Source organism: Sciurus carolinensis, chromosome 1 (genome assembly GCF_902686445.1).
Source record: "Sciurus carolinensis chromosome 1, mSciCar1.2, whole genome shotgun sequence".
Lineage (NCBI taxonomy): Eukaryota > Metazoa > Chordata > Mammalia > Rodentia > Sciuridae > Sciurus > Sciurus carolinensis.
The window spans coordinates 40,669,768-40,688,806 of record NC_062213.1 but is presented as its reverse complement, the minus strand read 5'-3'; the positions used below and the strand labels follow the sequence as shown (position 1 = coordinate 40,688,806).

Below are 19,039 nucleotides of genomic sequence, written 5' to 3'. Positions count from 1 at the left end.
CTTCCATTTCTTCATTTGTGAAAGGAAAACTCCCCCAGAACCTTGGTGTGAGGATCCTTGGTGTGGGATTAATGAATGTGAAGTGCCTGGCACAGTTTGTCTAGCGTGGGGAGGGCACTCAATTGTCGGCGATACAGTGGTCATGTTGGTAGTCATTGGCAGTAACTTTGTTTCAGTGGACGGAAAGGATCTCCTTTCACTGCCCAGTGCTTTTTCCGCCTACTATGTTCTGCTGAAATGTAAAGATAATTTCAGGGGTCCAGCAACCTTTGCACCTTGCTTTCCACTCCTTCCTTCCCTGGGTGCCCAGCTCAAACCCCTCGCATCACCTCCTTTGCTCTGGCTCCCATCCCAGTGAATTAATGGCAGGCGTGATGACTGTGGTGACATCAGCCCAAACCCAAGCCTCAAAGCAAAACTGAGGTACACGTCCGTGGCCCCTCCTTCTCCCCTATCCCATGCCTAATTTCTACGTCACGCGAAGCAATGCCCCAGGTTCCCCTCCTACTCCTCCTGTCCTTCCTAACTCTGTGGCAAGCAAGAGGCAAAGGAAACATTTTTGCTTTCAAGGTGCTAAAGCCCGTCTCCCAGGGCAAAATGAAATTCCTCTTTCCCTCTCCTTATCATTAGCTCTCTCTGACCTCAATCCTTCCCCCTCCTTTTATCTCACTGTTTTTGTTTGGGGCCTTGACTTGCTTTGTTACAGAGCAGTCTTCTCTTCACAATGCCTTTGCCTGAATTCTGAGAATGCACTTCTCTGTGCAGGGGCCTCCAGTATTTTTGTTAATGAGCTGTATCTCAAGGGATTAATAGAGAAGGGGAACTGGCTATGCAGGGAAAGTTAGAGATGTCTTGAAATTAAGAATTTAGAATGACTGATGGGCCAGAGATCTGGTACAGAATCTGATGAAAAAAAGCAGGATCCACTGTGCTTGACATTTTCCCCTCTAATCTGACATTTTGTCTATAAGACTCTACTAGGGAGTTTTTCCTCCTACATCCTCATTTGGACTCAAACACTGAATATACATACACCCAGTGAAATGTCTGAAGTAGGTCTTGTTAATAAATGTCATGGTCAATTAAAGGTTGGGCATCAAGATTTGTCGAGAGTGGTATGATTAGAAAGTCACTTGGTGTATTAGGGTTCTCTAGAGGAACATAATCAACAGGAAGTATGATTATAAAAAGGGAACTTATTAGATTGGCTTACACAACCAGAAGCTGGAGAGTCCACAAAGGCTGTCTGCAAACTGAAAAAGAGCAGGAAGAACCAGTAGCTATGCAGTCCAAGAGGCGGAAGCCTCAGAAAAAGAGGGATTAACAGTGCTACTCTAGTCCGAGACCAAGGCTTCTGGAAACTCTCTGGAGAATCACTGGCAGAATCCACTTTGGAAGAGGGAAGAAGCAAGAGTCTGACATCCTCAGTCGACTAAAGCAACAATCAAGAACCCTTTCAAGAAGAGTTGAGCTTGCATCTGCATCTGCTTCCCTATTTTTCTGACTTTTATTCCATCCAAGCCACCATCCTATTGGGTGGTGCTGCCCATGCTTAGGGAGGGTATCCACTTAAGTTCACTATCCCATATTCCAATCATTCCTAGACACGCTCTCATTGACACACCCAGCATCTTTTAATCCAATCAAGTTGACAATTCAAATTAACCATTACACTTTGGAGTCTATGAGGAAATGAAGGTGGACACAAAGGTACATGAACAAGCCTCTGTTACACCCTCTGTTCTGTTTTTGGCCACAAATAGGAAAGCTACCCTTCACCTTTGCCTTCTGTAGATGATATTTTCTGAATATGACCCTTAATTTATCCTTCAAGTTCTTCCCAGCAAAGTAATAGAGAAAAGGAATGAAGCAGCTATTGATTGCCACCAAAGCCAGTGTGATGACCACAGCTTTTTGCAGTCAGTCTCTGAACAAATTCACAATTCACGTGACCTGGTGGAAAGTCCTCAGTGAGTGAAAAGGCAGGAAACACAAGAGGAAGATGCTCACGGCAATGATCATAATGGTCATCACCTCCTTGGGGGAAGCCTGCAGACTCAATTCTGGGAGCTCCACCTTTTTAACAGATGCTGAACATGAAGAATGGCATCAGGAAGCCTAGCACCAAGGCAATGCGGTTCATGTGACTTATTAATTTTTGGAGGATCCAGCTCCAAGCATGCTGTGAGGTTGCCTTTTTGCTCAGAGCCACTCTTCAGAAGCATTATTGAGGAAGCCATGATAAAGATTCAAGCCAGGTGAGATGGCACACACCTGTAATCCCAGTGGCTCAGGAGGCTGAAGCAGGAGGAGCTCAAGTTCAAAGCCAACCTCAGCAAAAGTGAGGCACTAAGCAATTCAGTGAGACCCTGTCTCTAAATAAAATACAAAATAGGGCTGGGGATGTGGCTCAGAGGTCAAGTGCCTCTGAGTTCAATGCCTGGTACCAAAACAAAACAAAACAACAACAACAAAAAACAAACCAAAAAGACCCATATGATCCCACATAGGACCCAAGCACTCCTAATGTTGGTGAGATGGAGAAGCCAGGAGTGAACAGTAGCCAGGAAATGCACAATGCTCAGCACTATTAGGAAATAAATGCTGGTGTGGATGTTGACATATAAGGAATATGACATAATTCTGCAGGCCAGGTCCCCAAGCATCCAGTTGGAGCTTCTGAAATAGTGGTCAGCTCTGAAGGGCACAGTGCTTGTGAACAGGTGATCTGAAATGCCTAGGTGGAACATGTAGACATTCCCCATGTGGATTTTTTATAAGTCTGCAGGAAAAAACATATGTGGGTAAGCCATTTCCCAAGGCTCCCCGGACAATATTATCAGGTATATGATTGGGCAAATTTCTCAAGTTTTCAATGGTGTGGTTCCTGTGGCTGTTGTTGTTGGAGATTTCATTTTGTTCCAGAAGGACAGAGGCAAGGACATGAGTTTTCTCTCCAAGCAAAAGAGTCATTCACTCTTTACTTGCTCATTCTTAGGAGATCTAGTCCTGATAAAACAGTCAAAATGTGGTTTCGGAGGTCTTAGTCCATAGACAGCTAACTCCATTGCTCTGAGGTGACAGAACATAATGGTGGGAGGATGTGGTGGAGGAAAGCAATTGGGAACACAGCCACCAAGAAGCAGAGACAGCAAGCATATACCATGTTCTATCACGTCCCCGATCCTCCACTTTGCTGGTCCTCATGCCTACAAATTCCTCTCCATCCTCATGAACCTCTCTTCTTAGCAACATCCTAACTCATTCTTTAAGACTTGACCTAAACAAAATACACTTAGTGTTCCACTATGCCTATGCAGAAATAATCTTTCCTTCCTTAATATCAAATACTTTGTAGATACCTCATCATCATCCATATTATACATTGGTCATCTGGGAAGCCGACTTTGAGACAGATCAGCATGAGGACATCTTTTGGGAAGTGCTCTTGGAAACAATCCAGTAGAAGGAGGTTGCAGGATTGGACAGATGACAAACTGAGTTGAGATACAGTACCAACCTTCCTCATTCAAGTCCATTACAGTGCTCTAGGGTGAGGAACATCCTTAGAATTATTCCAAGTGAGCAAGGCTAGGACTTATACCCTATCCCCTGGGCAGAAGAGTCAGTGAATGCCAGGTCTCCCTGAAGGAAACATGACCTTGGATGAGGAAGTTTTCTCAATAATGTCCCCAAAAGTATGACAGCTAAGAGATGTCTTCTGGCAATAAGCACAGTTTCTGAAGTGGGATGGAGGGGATCACAGCAACCATTACAATTCCCAAGCTCAAATCAATTGACTTTAGCTATACTTCACTAAATTCTGTGATTTTTGCTTCTTCTTTTTTTTTTTTTTTTTTTATTTTAGAAAGTTTTTCTTTTGGTTTTCAAACTCTGGAAGAGGCTCTTTAGACTTTTTTTTCCTTAATACCACACCTGAATTTTTAATGCCACAGGTATCCTGGATATCAGTATATACACTGTATGTCAACTTTATACAGTTTTTGTTTTGCCTCCAAGAACCAGCAGTTTTCAACATGAAAACCATACAGCTCAGTTGAGAATGCAAGATTTACATAATAACTGCTAAGAGGATCTGATTTCCTAGAAGTCACCTCTTTGACCCATTTTCTTTTTTCTTTTTCTTTTTTAGTTATAGATGAACACAATGCCTTTATTTATTTATTTTTATGTGGTGCTGAGGATTGAACCCAGTGCCTCACACATGCTAGGAAAGTGCTCTACCACTGAGCCACAACCCTAGCCCCCATTTTCTTATGTAGCAAAATCTATGTGAGAATTCATATTACTGAATGTGATATGTTGAGAATGAAATCAGGTCTAATGGGGTTAAATGATCTTAAGATGTTAATTATTGAGTTAAGATTACTCAGAACACTTTTCCTCACTGTAAGATTATAGTAACCCAGCAACTGTATAGCCAAGAGAGATTCCATCACTTTGCCTAGCTTCCACACAACTTACTGTGTCTGCTGTTTTGTTTGTTTTTTGTCAGTCATATAAGCACTTTTGTGCTCATAACCTAGCTTGACGGAGAAAACATTACAGAAACATTTGTAGCCCCCTGTATACTTCACACCAATCCCATTTCTCTCCCATCCTCGCTAGAAATAATCACCATCCCCATTTGGTGTCACTTCTGTGTACGATTTTACATTTTCACACATTATATGTAAAACTTGTTTTTTTAAAATTTCAAAGCATGGTACCAGAATGTAAACATTCTTTGGCATGGTTATTGCTGTATGGCATTCCCTTGAATGAATGTACCACAACTTTTCCTCAACATCACTTTGATAGACTCCTTTCTTCCCATTCTAGTGAAGTATGATTAAGAAAATTCCAGTTTTTAAGTTCCATGCAAGTTCTAACCATATTCTGATCTCTTTAAAAAACTTAAAAACATCTATCAACTATAGGTTAGGTTAGGGTTCTTAGGATACTTCTGCAGATAATTTCCTTATTTACTGATGCTTACTAGATTTATTTCAGGATGATCCTTTCCTAACAGTACCTCTAAATTCTTGGTGCACTAAACTATAGACCCCTGCTTTGCTGTAAAATTATTCTTCTAGGTATTTAATTCAGTGATCCAGCAGTTTATGATGACAAGAATCTATATTTTGAAGACACTGCAAGTCAACAATTTTCATCCATCAGTTTTCAAACAAAGACTGCTTGAGTGGAAGTTGGCTTCCCACACTGCTATGGTCAGAATGTTTCTATCTCCCACAAAATTTGTATGCTGAATCCCTAATTCCAATATGATTATATTTGGAGAGAGAACCTTTATGGAAATAATTAAGGTTAAATGGGGTCCTGATGTGATAAGATTGGTGTCTTCATGAGAAGAAAAAATGAAAACTCACTTGCTGCCAACCATGCTGCTTGATATTGGACTTTCAGAACTGAGAGAAAATAAATTTTAGCTGTTTAAGCAATCTGATTCCTTTGTTTCCTTTACAGTACTAGAGATTGAACCCAGAGCACTCTGCCACTGAGCAATATCCATGGTCCCTTTTTAAATTTTATTTTATTTTTAGTCAATACTGAGAACTGAAACCAGGGGCATTCTACCACTGAGCTACATCACCAGTCCTTTCTTTTGATCAAGTCTCTATAAATTGCCCAGGATGGCCTAAAACTTAGAATCCTCCTGCCTCAGCTCCCAAGTATCTAGGATTACCCATGTGTACCACAGAGCCTGGCTTATTCTGTAGTATTTTGTTTTGACAGTCCTAGCAAACTAATACATGCACCAACTCCAAGACCTGATTGTATACTGAAAAAGAGGAGGAAGCAATAAAAGGACTGGATTCTAGTCTAAGCTCAATCATTCTGACTCTGGGGTATGACACTTATCTATAAAATGCATTAAGTAGCACTTTTTTCAGGTCTCTTAAAACGTTCAAGCTGAAAGCATTTAACACACGAATTGTGGGTTATGGCTTAGGCATTAGTACCAGAATTCTATCTTGAAGAAATAATGAATGATGGTCAAGGATTTAGTTACAGAATATTCATGACAGAATTACATTAGATGGCAAAACGAAACCTGCAAAAAAAAAAAAAAAAATCTAACTATCCAACAATAAAGTATGTTAAATTATAGCAGAGACAGACATGAAGTATCTTGGCATTAAAAATGATACTGGGGAAAAAGGTACATTCATACGTTGCTGGTGGGATTGCACATTGGTGCAACCGATATGGAAAGCAGTATGGAGGTTCCTCAGAAAACTTGGAATGGAACCATTTGACCCAGTTATCCCACTTCTCCATTTATACCCAAAGGACTTAAAATCAGCATACTACTGTGATGCAGCCACATCAATGTTTATAGCAGCTCAATTCACAATAGCTAAACTATGGAACCTACCTAGGTGCCCTTCAACAGATGAATGAATAAAAAAATGTAATATCTATATATGATGAAATATTATATATATGATGAAATACTACTCAGCCTTAAAGAAGAATGAAATCATTCTCCAGCCAGCAAATGGATGGAGGTGGAGAATATCACAATATACAAAATAAGACAATCCCAAAACACCAAGTCGAATTTTTTCTCTGATATGCAGATGCTAATTCACAATGGGGGGCGACTAGGGGAAAATAGAGGTACTTTAGGTAGAGGGGAGTGAAGGGAAGGGGGGTATGGGGGTAGGAAGGATAGTAGAATGTACCAGACATTATTACCCCGTGTTCATATAAAACTATACCACTGGTAGTATTCTACATCATGTATAACCAGAAGAATGAGAAATTATACTCCATTATATACAATGTATCAAAGTGCATTCTACTGTCATGTATAACTAATTAAAACAAATTTTAATTTTTTTTTTAAAAAAAGGATACTGTATTTATTGAGAAAACCTGTAAAAAAAAAAAAAAAAAAAAAACCAGCTTTGGTTAAAAGTAACATCAAGGTTATTGAGAAATCATGTTCTTTAAAGTCATATATTTGCCAAAAAAAAATTTGTTTGAAATCCCATCAGTAAGACTGGTACATCCCACTCTTACTAGGATCCAAGCCATACAAATCACTTTAAAAATTTTTTTGAACTGCTTTATTTAAGTATTGTTAATATAAATTAAACTACAATACTTAAGGTACACAATTTGATTAAGTCTTAAAATACATATACATCTGTAAAATCATCACCACTATCAAGATAATGAACTAATTATTAATAATCCCAAGTTTGCTGGTACTCCTCTCTAATACCTCCCCCTCCCACCTATTTGCTCTCATTACAAATCCCCATCTTTGGCTTTCTGTCACCAAAGATTAGTTTTCAAGTTCTAATTTTACATAAATGGACTCATACAATATGTTCTTTTAGAGGGGGAGAGGTTCTACCTTCTTTCACTCAGCATATTTGAGATTCATTCATGTTGTTCCATGTATTTATAGTTCATTCCTTTTTAAGTCTGAGTGGTATTTCCTTTTATGGGCCACTTCCAGAAAAAGCAGTCCTTATTTCCAAACCAGGTTTGGTTTCAGACACAACATTCTACATTTACCTCAATTTTGCCATTCAGAAGGAATTAAGATTACCAGTCTATTTAGACCAGAGTTGGTATTAACTTCATTACACACAACTCTGCTTTGCTTTCAGTCTTTCAAAACCTGGTTTCATTTAAATTTTACCTAAACTTCATCCTGCTGCAAATCAAAAAACATAACTTTGTGGGACTGCAGCAAGTGGTCTTGGTAGCCTTTATCAGATGAGTTTTATTAATTAACATGAATGCTTATATCTACGTTAGATGCAAAACAGCAGCAGATGATCCCCTTTTTTGCTTTTAAAATATAAATACATGGAAAGATGAGGAGAAACTTAAAAATGAGTATATCTGTCTTACCAAATATAGTAAACATATGTGTTTCCTAATTTTAAGATTACAGTTACAGAAAAAAATAAGTAATATGATTTAGGACTGGCATACCCCCACTACAATTACTGTAATAGTTTAATTCATAACCCCACAGGAGTTAAATGTAGACTGTTCAGCAGAACGTCTCAGGAAATCATGACCCTTTGTGTCTGGAACCATAACAAATATGTAAGACTGTAAATCTTATTTAAAATATGAATGGAATTTGTTAACTTTTAGAGCTTAAGCAGATTCCAATGACACCTTCTGTTTCTAGTCTTATAATTTGTAGCATTTAATTATAAGTCTACACGAAGTTTAGCAGGAGTAGTTTATTTTTATTTCTTATTACAAAACTCCCTTTCACCCACTAATCACAACATGCATTACAACACGCTGAAAAGTAGGTCAAAATACTTAACACATTTTTGGCACTGGGTGCTTGCACTTAATTCACTTGCTTACATACTAATGATCATTTAATGCTAAAACACTTAAGTTTTCTTACAGCAAAATGAAATTTAAACACCATAAGGCAGTTCCCAAACATCTTTGTAATTAAAATCTGAGAAGGCAATTCATTTCTTCCTAATTCGACATCAAACAGTTGGTCAATACAGCAAATAAAAATAGAATTTTTTAAAACTTCTTTTACCGTGTTGTATAAAAGCTTAAAATAAAACGCAACAAGGAGTCTACCTCTACATGTAAACACAATCTAATGTGCTTCCTCTTATTATTTCTTATTAAAGCTACAAATTAGCAGCAAAATAAGACTACGACTCACGGGCTTTCAGAATTTTGAATTCTGGGTATTAAAAACAGCACAACTGAATGAGAACAACAACGCAAACGCGCCCTAGACCGGCTGGCAAAGGGCAGGCAACTCAAAACTTAACAGTTGGCCCCGAAGATAAACATCCAACTCGTGAATTAAACCTAGGCCCTGGAGGAGTGCCTGGCTTCAGACTCCACTGAATCCACTCTGGAAGCATCTAGCTGACCGGGTAACCTAAGGAAGAAAAAGGCACTTTCATTTCAACATCACTCAGAAAAAAGAATGAAAAGCCCTACACCTCTACTTGACCACGACCCGGTGTGCGGGTTCCTGGCTCCTCATCATTCTCCCCCACCCCGCCTTCCATTGCACTCATCCAAAGCATCCGTCTATCTCCGCGCCACCGTCTATCTGCGCGGCTTCCACCCGTTAAGTCTCCCAGCCCCAATCCGGGGTCCCAGCCCCCATCCGGGGTCCCAGTCCCCACGCTCCGCGTCTCCACCCGCTCGTCACCGGCCACGGCCATTGCCACCGCAACGCCTTCGCGCCACGGCTCTCTTCCCGCCCGGCCCCGCCCTCGCCCACGTGACACCCACACCCCGCCCACCGCGCCCACGTGACCCGCAGCCATCCCTGCGCGCGGCGTGGATCGCGGCCGGAGCCGCCATTGTTCCGCCGAGGGAGGACAGCGGGGCCTGGCGCTAGCGCCGAGACGCCGCTTAGCGGCCGCCACTGGAGACACTCCCTCCCTTCGCCCCGCTCTCCTCCTGGCGGCGGCGGCGGAGTGAGGCTGATAGGGGGAACCTGGGAGCCCCCCTGCCCTCCCCGCGGCGGCAGCGGCCGACCGCCGGCTCCGGCGCGAGGGGCGGCCGCGATGCGCTCGGCCTGAGGTGGCCCGACACTCGTCGCTTCCCTTGACTCTTCCACGGCGTCTCTGCGCCCAGCGTCATCCTGCGAGTCCCCCTGACGGGAGGGAAGATGGCTGCACGGAGCTGGCAGGAGGAGCTGGCCCAGCAGGCCGAGGAGGGCTCGGCCCGGCTTCGGGAAATGCTGTCGGTCGGCCTAGGCTTCCTGCGTACGGAGCTGGGCCTCGACCTGGGGCTGGAGCCGAAGCGATACCCGGGCTGGGTGATCCTGGTGGGCACCGGCGCACTCGGGCTGCTGCTGCTCTTCCTGCTGGGCTACGGCTGGGCCGCAGCTTGCGCCGGCGCCCGCAAGAAGCGGAGGAGCCCGCCCCGCAAACGAGAGGAGGCGGCGGCCGCCCCAACCCAAGCCCCTGACGACCTCACCCTGCTGAAGAATCTCCGCAGCGAGGAGCAAAAGAAGAAGAACCGGAAGAAGCTGCCCGAGAAGCCCAAAGTGAGTAGGAGCGAGGGGCAGGTACGGCGTGCCGGCGCGGCGACCTTCGAGGGAGGGGAGGGCCGAGCCCCAGCCTGGAGCGAAGAGAGTGTGGGTAGGCGAGAACCGAGGCGCAGATCTTCCCAAGTGCAAGAGGAGGTGATAGGTGGACTTGTTACTTGGGAGTAGGGGAAACTCAGGAGGTATAAGGGCGGATAGTGAAGCCCCGTTTCCAGGAAGGAAGTTAGGTGCTCTGGGTTAAGTATCGATAAGAGTACCCAGAGGTCAAACCACCTTCAGGAACCTTGACCCTGGAATAACATACCTTACGGGCTGCACGTAGAGGGTAATGGGACCTTAAAGGTGGTGTTGGGAAGTTGTGAAAAGACTGCGCGTGGAAGACATCGCTCTCAAGTCACATTGAGACAGCCAGAAAGAAATACAGTGACCTAAAAACTCGGGCTTACAGAGAATTAAAGGTGTCCCAGGTCTAGACCCGCTTCCATTTTAGTTGGGACTTTAAAGGGAAATGGTTGCCCACTCTTGGTGAATGGGGGACCAAGGGAGGGCAGAACAGGAACAAGGCCAATGAGAGTCAGCTACCCAGTATTCTTCGGGGGGGGGTGGTATACGTCCCTAATGAGAAAGAGCGAAGTGGACTGTTGTGCACTTCATGACGTGGGAGGTTTTTGAAACAGGGTAAAAGGGGATGACGGGGCAGAATGGTGAGGGTTGAAGGTTTGAGGCACCAATTTACTGAACCACGTGTGGAAATTCAGAGGGCACCACATCCCTTTTATCATGCCTCCATGTTTTACATCTACATTCTTTATTGCCATTTCCCTGGCGGTTTCCCCTTTACATCTTTTATAGTTTTATATATTTTCAAAATGCTTTGCAGTTGAGCACGTTGAGAATATGGAGGTCGTGTAGAATTAGAAACATCTCCTAACCTATTTTTATATCCACCTAATTAAAATTTCACCTTTCGATATAATTCAGTGAGCTAATACCAAGGCCTTACTATGAAAAGTGCACTCTAGTGTGTTTTGTGGGCAAAGTGAGGTATGCACATTGGAGTTAAGAGTCAATCACAGTAGACAGATTCATAAATAAGTATAATATTGCAAACTGATAGGTGCTAATAGATGTGTGAATAGAGGTTAATGAGGTTCGGAGGATAGGAGACTCACTCCATTGAAGGAATTTAGGGAAGTTATTGAAGGAAGCGGAGTTCGACTTCAAACAATGAGAATATTGTTGGTAACGGTAAAAAATAAGACTATTAGAGATATGACAGGTCACAGTCAGTGTATTATTAGACCTGGTTAAACATTCACGTTTTGCATGATGATTAGGAAGTTGCAAGATATACATGAAAGCTAGAAAAGGGCACAATTTAAGTTAGGAGAAGAAAGAAATAGAACTGACTTGGAACATGTATTATAAAAAATGCAGAGAGCACCAAGGATTACCAGAAAGTAATGTTATGATGGAATTAAAGAATCTGACTCTAGGGTAAAGATGGTGATCTTGAAAAAACCACATATTAATCCTGAACCCTGTGTGGATGTGGCAGGTTGTGAAAATTTCAAAACCCTATTTGGGACATCTAGAATTTCAGATGGACTTGAAGCGAGAGACAGGTGCTCCAAAGAGCCCATCTGAAGTGCATCATAACATTCAGATGACTCATCTGAAGAAGGAACAGACTGGTGAATACTTACACTATGAAAAATGCACATTAGATTTAGGACTTACCGTCTCTTTTAATTTGAGTTAGGAAAGGGAGAAATGAATAAGTAAATAAACCCAGTATTGGCTTTGAGGAGTGAAGAATGGGGAGACAGACTGGATAGTGAAATGTTAATTAGGTGAGAAAGTAAATGTTCACTTACCAAACGTTGAAGATGTATTGGAGAGGTTTAACCTAATCAGTATTCATAAAATCGTACTCTTGAAACTTTTCAACTACAACGGTAGTAAGAAATATATTTTACATTGCAACACACACAAAACTTTTTTTTTTTTTTTTTTTTTTTTTTTTTTTTTTTTTTGTGGGTACTAGGCATTGAACTCAGGGGCACTTGACCACTGAGCTGCATCCCCAGCCCTATTTTATATTTTATTTAGAGACAGGGTCTCATGGAGTTGCTTAGCGCCTCGCCATTACTTGGTCTGGCCTTGAACTCCCGATCCTCCTGCCTTAAGCCTCCTGAGCTGCTGAGATTACAGGCTTGCACCACGGTGCCCAGCTAACTTTTTCTTTAAAATTATTTTTGACCCACTAAATTGATTTCACGTTTGATTGTGAGGCATGATCCACAGAGAAACACTGCTGTATGTGGTTATCTGTAAGCCACCTTTATTTAGTACACATATCTTGCACTGTACTACATATTTACTTAAAGAAAAAGCAAGGTACTACCTTCAAATCAAAGTCAGTAAAAAGAGATACAATATTCTGTGTCACTCTGTGAAGGGGATACAAAAGTAAAAGCTGTTTCTCCAGCTTTATTCCAGTTGTAGAAAAGATACAGGGCTGGAGTTGTAGCTCAGTGGTAAAGCACTTGCCTAGCATGTGTGATGCACTGGGTTCGATTCTCAGCACCACATAAAACTAAATAAATAAAAATAAATAAAGGTATCATCATGTCCATCTACAATCAAAAATATTTTTTAAAAAAAGGGAAAAGAGGAGATACTCAGTGAGCCTCCCTATCTTTGGGTTCTGCATGTATGAATTCAACTAATTGAGGTTCAAAAGTATTTTTTTTTTTAAATTCTATCTGCACTAAATACCTACAGACTTTTTTTCTTATCATTATTCCCTAAACAATATAGTATAATACTCTTTACTTAGCATTTACATTGTATTAAGCAATACATGTAATCTAAGGATGATTTAAAGAATATGAGGATATGTGTAGGCAATATGCAATACTACATCATTTTATATGGGCATCTGAAGATTTTGGTATCCTTGGGGATCCCAACCAGTTCCCCATCGATAGCAAGGCACTACTGTACTAAAAAAAAAAATTAACCATACAACCCTATTGTTCCATTTAGGCACTAAATACCTAATCACAAAGTTGGCTTTTAAAGTGGGTAAAAGAGGTAGGAGCAAGGTAGTGGGAGGGGCCTGAGATATCACAAAGGCCCAGGGTTGGAGGAAGACAATCTGCCAACCTGGCAGGAATGGGAAACTCTAAACTTAAGTAACACATTTAACTTTATCTATTTAGCTTATCTTGTTTATAAATTGAAGATTTTAGTTGAGTTAAAACACTGCAGGAGTCCTCAGAGTATCTCAGCTATTTGTAATAGAGTCGCTTAGTATACTTGTAAAAATTTATAGATCCCTGAGCCTTACCACAGATCTTAAAAATTCAAAATCTCTGAAACTGGGTCTAGGGAATCTGCTTTTGTTGTTGTTTTTGTGTTTTGTTTTTGTTTTGTTTTGTTTTGTTTTGAGATTGGATCTGGTTGTATTGGCCCAACTGGTCTTTGATTTGCAGAGTATGGTAGGATTGCAAGTTTGAGGCCAGCCTGGGCTACTTAGAGAGGCTCTTGGGCGGGTAGGGGGCTCCCTTGAAAAAATAAAAAGGACTGGGGGTGTTAGCTCAGTGGTGAGTACCCCTGAGTTCCTTGATTCCAGTACTCTTTCCCCCACCCACAAAATTACTCACTTGGAATAAGGCCATTTTTAGTTTTCTTTTAAGTCATTCCAGATTTTTTAATCCTTTTCAAAATTTGTAATAGTTTGTCTTCATTTGTAGAGTAGGTAGTATTTAGCTTTCTAAATCTATATTTATTTTAATCTATTCTTGAACATTTTTTAAAATTCTTTATCAATTTGGTTTTTATCCCCTAATTAAATCTTACCATAGGCTTTTTAGTGTATGAATTGCAGGTGTTGTCACTTTTTAAAGTGAGAAAGGGGGGACACTTTTCACTGGGTTAGTTCTTGGTATATTTAGAAATTTTTTTTTAAATTAATTTTCCATGATGCCTAGTTTAATGTGGATTTTAAGTAGATTCTCAGTAAATATTTTTTTCACATGACTTTTTTATCACAAGATCTACTTCAAAGAAAAATTCATTAGGGCTGGGGACATAGCTCAGTTGGTAGAGTGCTTGCCTTGCAAGCATAAGGCCCTGGGTTCAAACCCCAGCACCGCAAAAAAAAAAAAATATTCCACTTTAGTGAGCAAGTTATAAATGTAGGAAGATTTGCTGTAGTGTAATTGTCAATATCTTGAAGCTTAATGAATAAGTAGTAGTATTTTGTCTTGTTTGCTACTGTACAACCTTGCACAGTACTTGGCACTGAAAAAATTATTATTCCTTGCATAATATAGTAAGATGCCCCACCAGAGTATTTATACAACTTTTAATCATGCCAGGTTAATTAGTCATGTAAGCTACCTTTTTATTTTTACATTAAAGATGGTGATTTGGCTAATCTAGCTATGATTTTGTAAGGTCCATCCTTCTACATTCAATAAATTATTCTAATGGAATGCGGTGTCTTTTAGTCATTAATTCTGTTTCAGTTTTAATGACACTGCCCTACTTTAGGACTTTTATTGCCTTTTGCCTAGACTGTTTTAACAGTATCCTAACTGGTTTTGCTGCTTCCAGTCTTTATTGCCAAACTTTTCTACCTACTCGTGCTAGTTGAATCTTTTGAAGTCCAGTCCTAACCATTTGACTTTCATGTTCACATCTTTTCAGTAAGTTCCTCTATCATGTTGAATAAAATCCAGTTCTTGATGTGGCACACAAGTTCTTCGTGATCTAACCCTATTTAGGTTTTTCTCTCACTATTATTCCTAAAACAAGAAGTAATTTTGCTTAACTAGACTTCTATATCTGTTCATATTATTTTTGTCTGTTAAAAACCCCCTTTCTCCCAATTTTTACCCTTCCTTCAAGACCCAGCTGCAGTGCTACCTCAACTTTCAAGTCTTCCAGCTTTCCAGCTACAGTTCCTGGAACATATAGCAAAATATTCCATATTTAGTGAAAGCTGTTGCCATGTTTTTAAGTCAAAATGTCCTGAAATCCCCATTTCACGTTTATCTGTCTAATAGTCATTCAGCAAGTAACTAAACATCTGCTCATTGTGCATTTTGGCAGCATAGAGCATGTTGCTAGTGATTACACACACAGAAGGTACTTTATAATCAGTAATGGAATAGATCAATGTAGTCAAATCTTATTATTTACATAGTTATGTTCAATAAAGTCTCTGCAAACATAGTACTCATTCTGACTAGAACTTCTAGGGAAAATGCACGGTTAGGTTCCTGAAGCCTTATATCACAATATTTTCAATGACCAATTACATAGTCTTGCTTTATGTATTCTTGTGTTTAAATACACCTTATTTAATAAAATTGATTCATTAACATTGAACTCATGGCCTGCAGTACCAGAACTTGTGCATATTTTCTGTAAGGTACATTGCAGTCTTCTTGTAAATCACTTAGGAACACTAGACAGCACTTCAGCATATGGTTGAGGGCCATTTTAAACATAGAAATCACCAACAAAAAGCATAAAAATATAAAATATATGACTTTAAATAGACCTCAAAAAGGACTCTTGTTTATAATTATGAGAATTGATATTTGAAGGCAGAGTATTACCTTGACCTTAGCTGGGAACTGCCTGTCGGGCAATGCAAATTATTTGCAGCTCTGTGCCTGTGCTCAAATGACAGCAGAAGTACCTCAAGTATTGGTTTTTGTAGTTACAAATTTTAGTAAGTAGGCAAAAATCACCAATGCAGAATCTACAAATAATGAAGTTCAACATATATTAGTCTCTATCTGTATTTGAACTGTTTCTCTTGTCTCCAGAACTTCATGCCTAACGTATACTTTTCTGTAGTTCAAAATTTGACATTTATCTCAAACTTTAACATCTCCATAACAGCTGTTTCCTGCCCTCTCCAAGTCTTCCCCATTTCTGTAAATGGTGAATGATATCTATTCAGTTATTTAAGCCTTTTGACTCATCCTTGATTTTAACTTTTTTTTTAACCTCATCTCTATAAGCAAAGTACCATCAGTTTTAACTCCATAATACGTTCAGTCTGACTCCTCTGTCTTACTACTGTCACCTTAGCTCATCAGCTTCTGTAGTAACCATCCCTTGACTGCCTCCAGTTCTTAACATCTTACTAAGAATTCTTTTTTTTTTTTAATGCTGAGGATCTAATCTAGGGTCTAAGCAGATGCTAGGTGATATCTGTACTAGTGAGCCACACCCCCAAGCCCACTAAGTAGTTTTTTAAAAAACATCCTGCCTAAAACCAACACTAGAACAACTTTTTCATTCAAAATCAAAACCTCTTTCCTTATCTTATATAGCCCAGCACCTGCTTTTTTTCCCCAAGCTGATGGAGTTAGTTTCTTCTCATTTATGACTTCTAACTATGGTCATCTTTTTTCAGTTCTTCGAACTCTTTCACAGTCCATGGCTTTTATATGAGCTTATGTTTCTGAAAGTCTCTCCCCCACTGTTCTAATCAACCTTTAGGTCTCACCTTTAAAAATTACCTTCCCAGCTGATACTTATAATCCCAGTGACGCAGGAGGATTGCAAATTCAAGGCCAGCGTTGGCACTTTAGTGAGACTCTGTCTCAAAAAAATTAAAGAAAGTGTTTGGACTTTAGCTTTGTGGTAGAGCATCCCTGGTTTCATTCCCTGGTAATGTGTTTAAAAAAAAAAAAAAAAAAAAAAAACTTAACAACTTCCCTGAAAATATTTTCCTGATAACCCTATTTGAAATAGCAGACTCTTATATTTCCTTCATAATGATCAGTTTGCAACTTACTTATTTACTTACCCTTTTTTTTTTTTTTTTTTTTTTTGAGGTCTTTTACTAGACTATTCTTAGATTGTAAGCCAGTGGCAAACAGTGCCTGATATATGAGAGCCTTCGTTAATTATTTGTTGAACTAAATGCTGAATGAAGTGGCTAAAATGACATCTCATGGTTTAATTGGGTGATCTGTTATTAACCTAAATAAATTTATCTCTTAGTATATTCCCAGTAGAATTGTTGGGTTTCTTTATTTTTAGGTAGTGGTTTTTGCTGATAAATATTAAAAGTAAGTTAAATCACTTGCTGAATAGTTTTTTTTTTTTAACCTTTAAATCACTATCCCTCTTTGTTTTAATTCATAAAAGAATAATCATTTGCTTAAGAATTTCCCAAGTGATAAGGAAAGCAAATATTCCTGATTTCACAAAAGAGGAATTGAGATTTAGAGAGATTGAGTGACTTACTCAGGGTGATAGAGTAAAGGAGTTTCAAAAGCAAAATAATATCCTAATTTTTACTCTTAGAACTTTGCATTATTTCCACTATACCTCTCTGGTTTCAATGGCACATTGTAGTATATTGAATTGTACTCAGAGAACAAATCCAGTTTACCCAGTGAGTTACAATTTTCTTGCATTTAAATTTTATTTATACAGTAGTCAGAAGTTTACACTGACAATTATAATTTACAAAAGCTCAAGATTTTGGCTCCATTTGTTTAGTTATGTGACAGAACTTTTTCACCTTCTGTATTCCATCAGAAACCTAACATAAAAGACCTTTTTAATAGTTAATATTCATCTTTAGATACCAAAACCAGTAGTAAACCCTGTGAACACTCGTTTTTGTTGTGCTTTGGCCTTGTTAATGTACTACTACTCAAGGTTATAGCAGCCTTGAAAGCATTTTTTAATTATTATTCAAGCAAAAAACAAGGATCTAAGTGAGCGATTGGTGTTCATTTGACCGTTTTAAAATTTGCTGTTTTCTTTCCAACTCTCCTTGTAGTTTTCAAACTATTCCATAGAATGCTGGCCGTCTAGAATATATCTGTCAGGATCCAAGAAAGAAGTGTCTGGATGATGTGTCTGCTGTATCACCTGTAGTCCTTACATCAGTACCCATCAAATGTAAAACTGTGAAAACCAATGATTGGGTTTCATTATTTAGAAATCATCCTTAACATAATTCAGTCACATGACAGGATTTTCATCTCCCCATGCCATAAAAGTAGCCCTGAACATCCTTGATGCTGTTAACAAACAAAGAGATAGTGTGGAATCCCAAAAAGAGTTAAACTTTTGGCCGGGTGTTTGGGAACACAAAGATCTTCACAACTATCTCAGGATGTATAGCAAGATTCAGAAAAATTTTAGTTGTAGATATTATTTGAAAGATTGTTCTTTCAGTTCTGAAGAATTTAAAATTGGGGTTGAATTTTAAAATATGTCTGAAAGTGTACTTTATGTAGTTTGGCAGAAGAGAAATACATAATTTGTATTTTAAAACAAAATGACTAATTATTCTATCTGGTATCAGAACTCTTCACAACTAAACAAAGAAATTGACCAAGACTTGGTCTTGTCCTTTAATGATACATTTGGAGCATCTAACAGGTGTCTGGCCCATGGGAAGTTCTCAGAAACTATTATTTATTGTTAGACTGTTTTACTTGTCAGCTGGTAATAATATCTATTTTGAATTTCCATAATGACTTGCTTTTTTTTTATAATGAATATTATGTACGTATACATTATATTATATATGTGTATATATGCATATTGAATATGTATATATTCAAAGCTTTACACACATACACACTTTGCCTCCTGTATGCACAACTTTCAGCTAAGCAAATCAAGATTCTAATGAAGTAGTAACTTGTCCACAGTAATACACATTCAGCCATTCAGCTCTGATATTTTTGGTTTGTTGTGTTTTTTTTTTTTTTTTTTTTTCCCTTGGTGGAGCCAGGAATTGAACTCAGGGACTTGTGCATGCAAGGCAATCACTTTACCAACTGAGCTATGTCTCCAGTGCCTAGTAATACACATTTGGGATCTCAGTCCTGGTCTCACAACTTTTCTTTAAATCCCAAACTCTTTAAAAGAGGGAGAAAGGGGGAATATGCTTTTTGTCTTTAATTTTAGTATGTTCTATTGTATACGTGTCTT

At 39.3% G+C, this 19,039-nt stretch overlaps 1 protein-coding gene and 1 pseudogene across 7 annotated transcripts in view; one reads left to right on the top strand and one right to left on the bottom strand.

Annotated features, from left to right (window-relative positions):
• Nucleotides 1-1,668: 1,668 nt before the first annotated feature.
• On the bottom strand, nucleotides 1,669-9,212 carry LOC124980184 (cysteinyl leukotriene receptor 2-like; annotated as a pseudogene).
• Nucleotides 9,213-9,313: 101 nt separating this feature from the next.
• Mtdh (metadherin) overlaps nucleotides 9,314-19,039 on the top strand; it is a 63,156-nt gene continuing 53,430 nt past the window's right edge. For 3 of the 7 annotated variants that reach the window (XM_047541170.1, XM_047541154.1, XM_047541141.1), the window contains exon 1: nucleotides 9,319-10,045. In XM_047541170.1, coding sequence (XP_047397126.1) covers nucleotides 9,665-10,045 — 381 coding nt within the window. In that variant the 5' untranslated portion in view covers nucleotides 9,319-9,664. Of the gene's footprint in view, nucleotides 10,067-19,039 lie in introns of all 7 variants that reach the window. The other 4 variants (XM_047541158.1, XM_047541146.1, XM_047541162.1 and 1 more) reach the window with 3 other exon arrangements.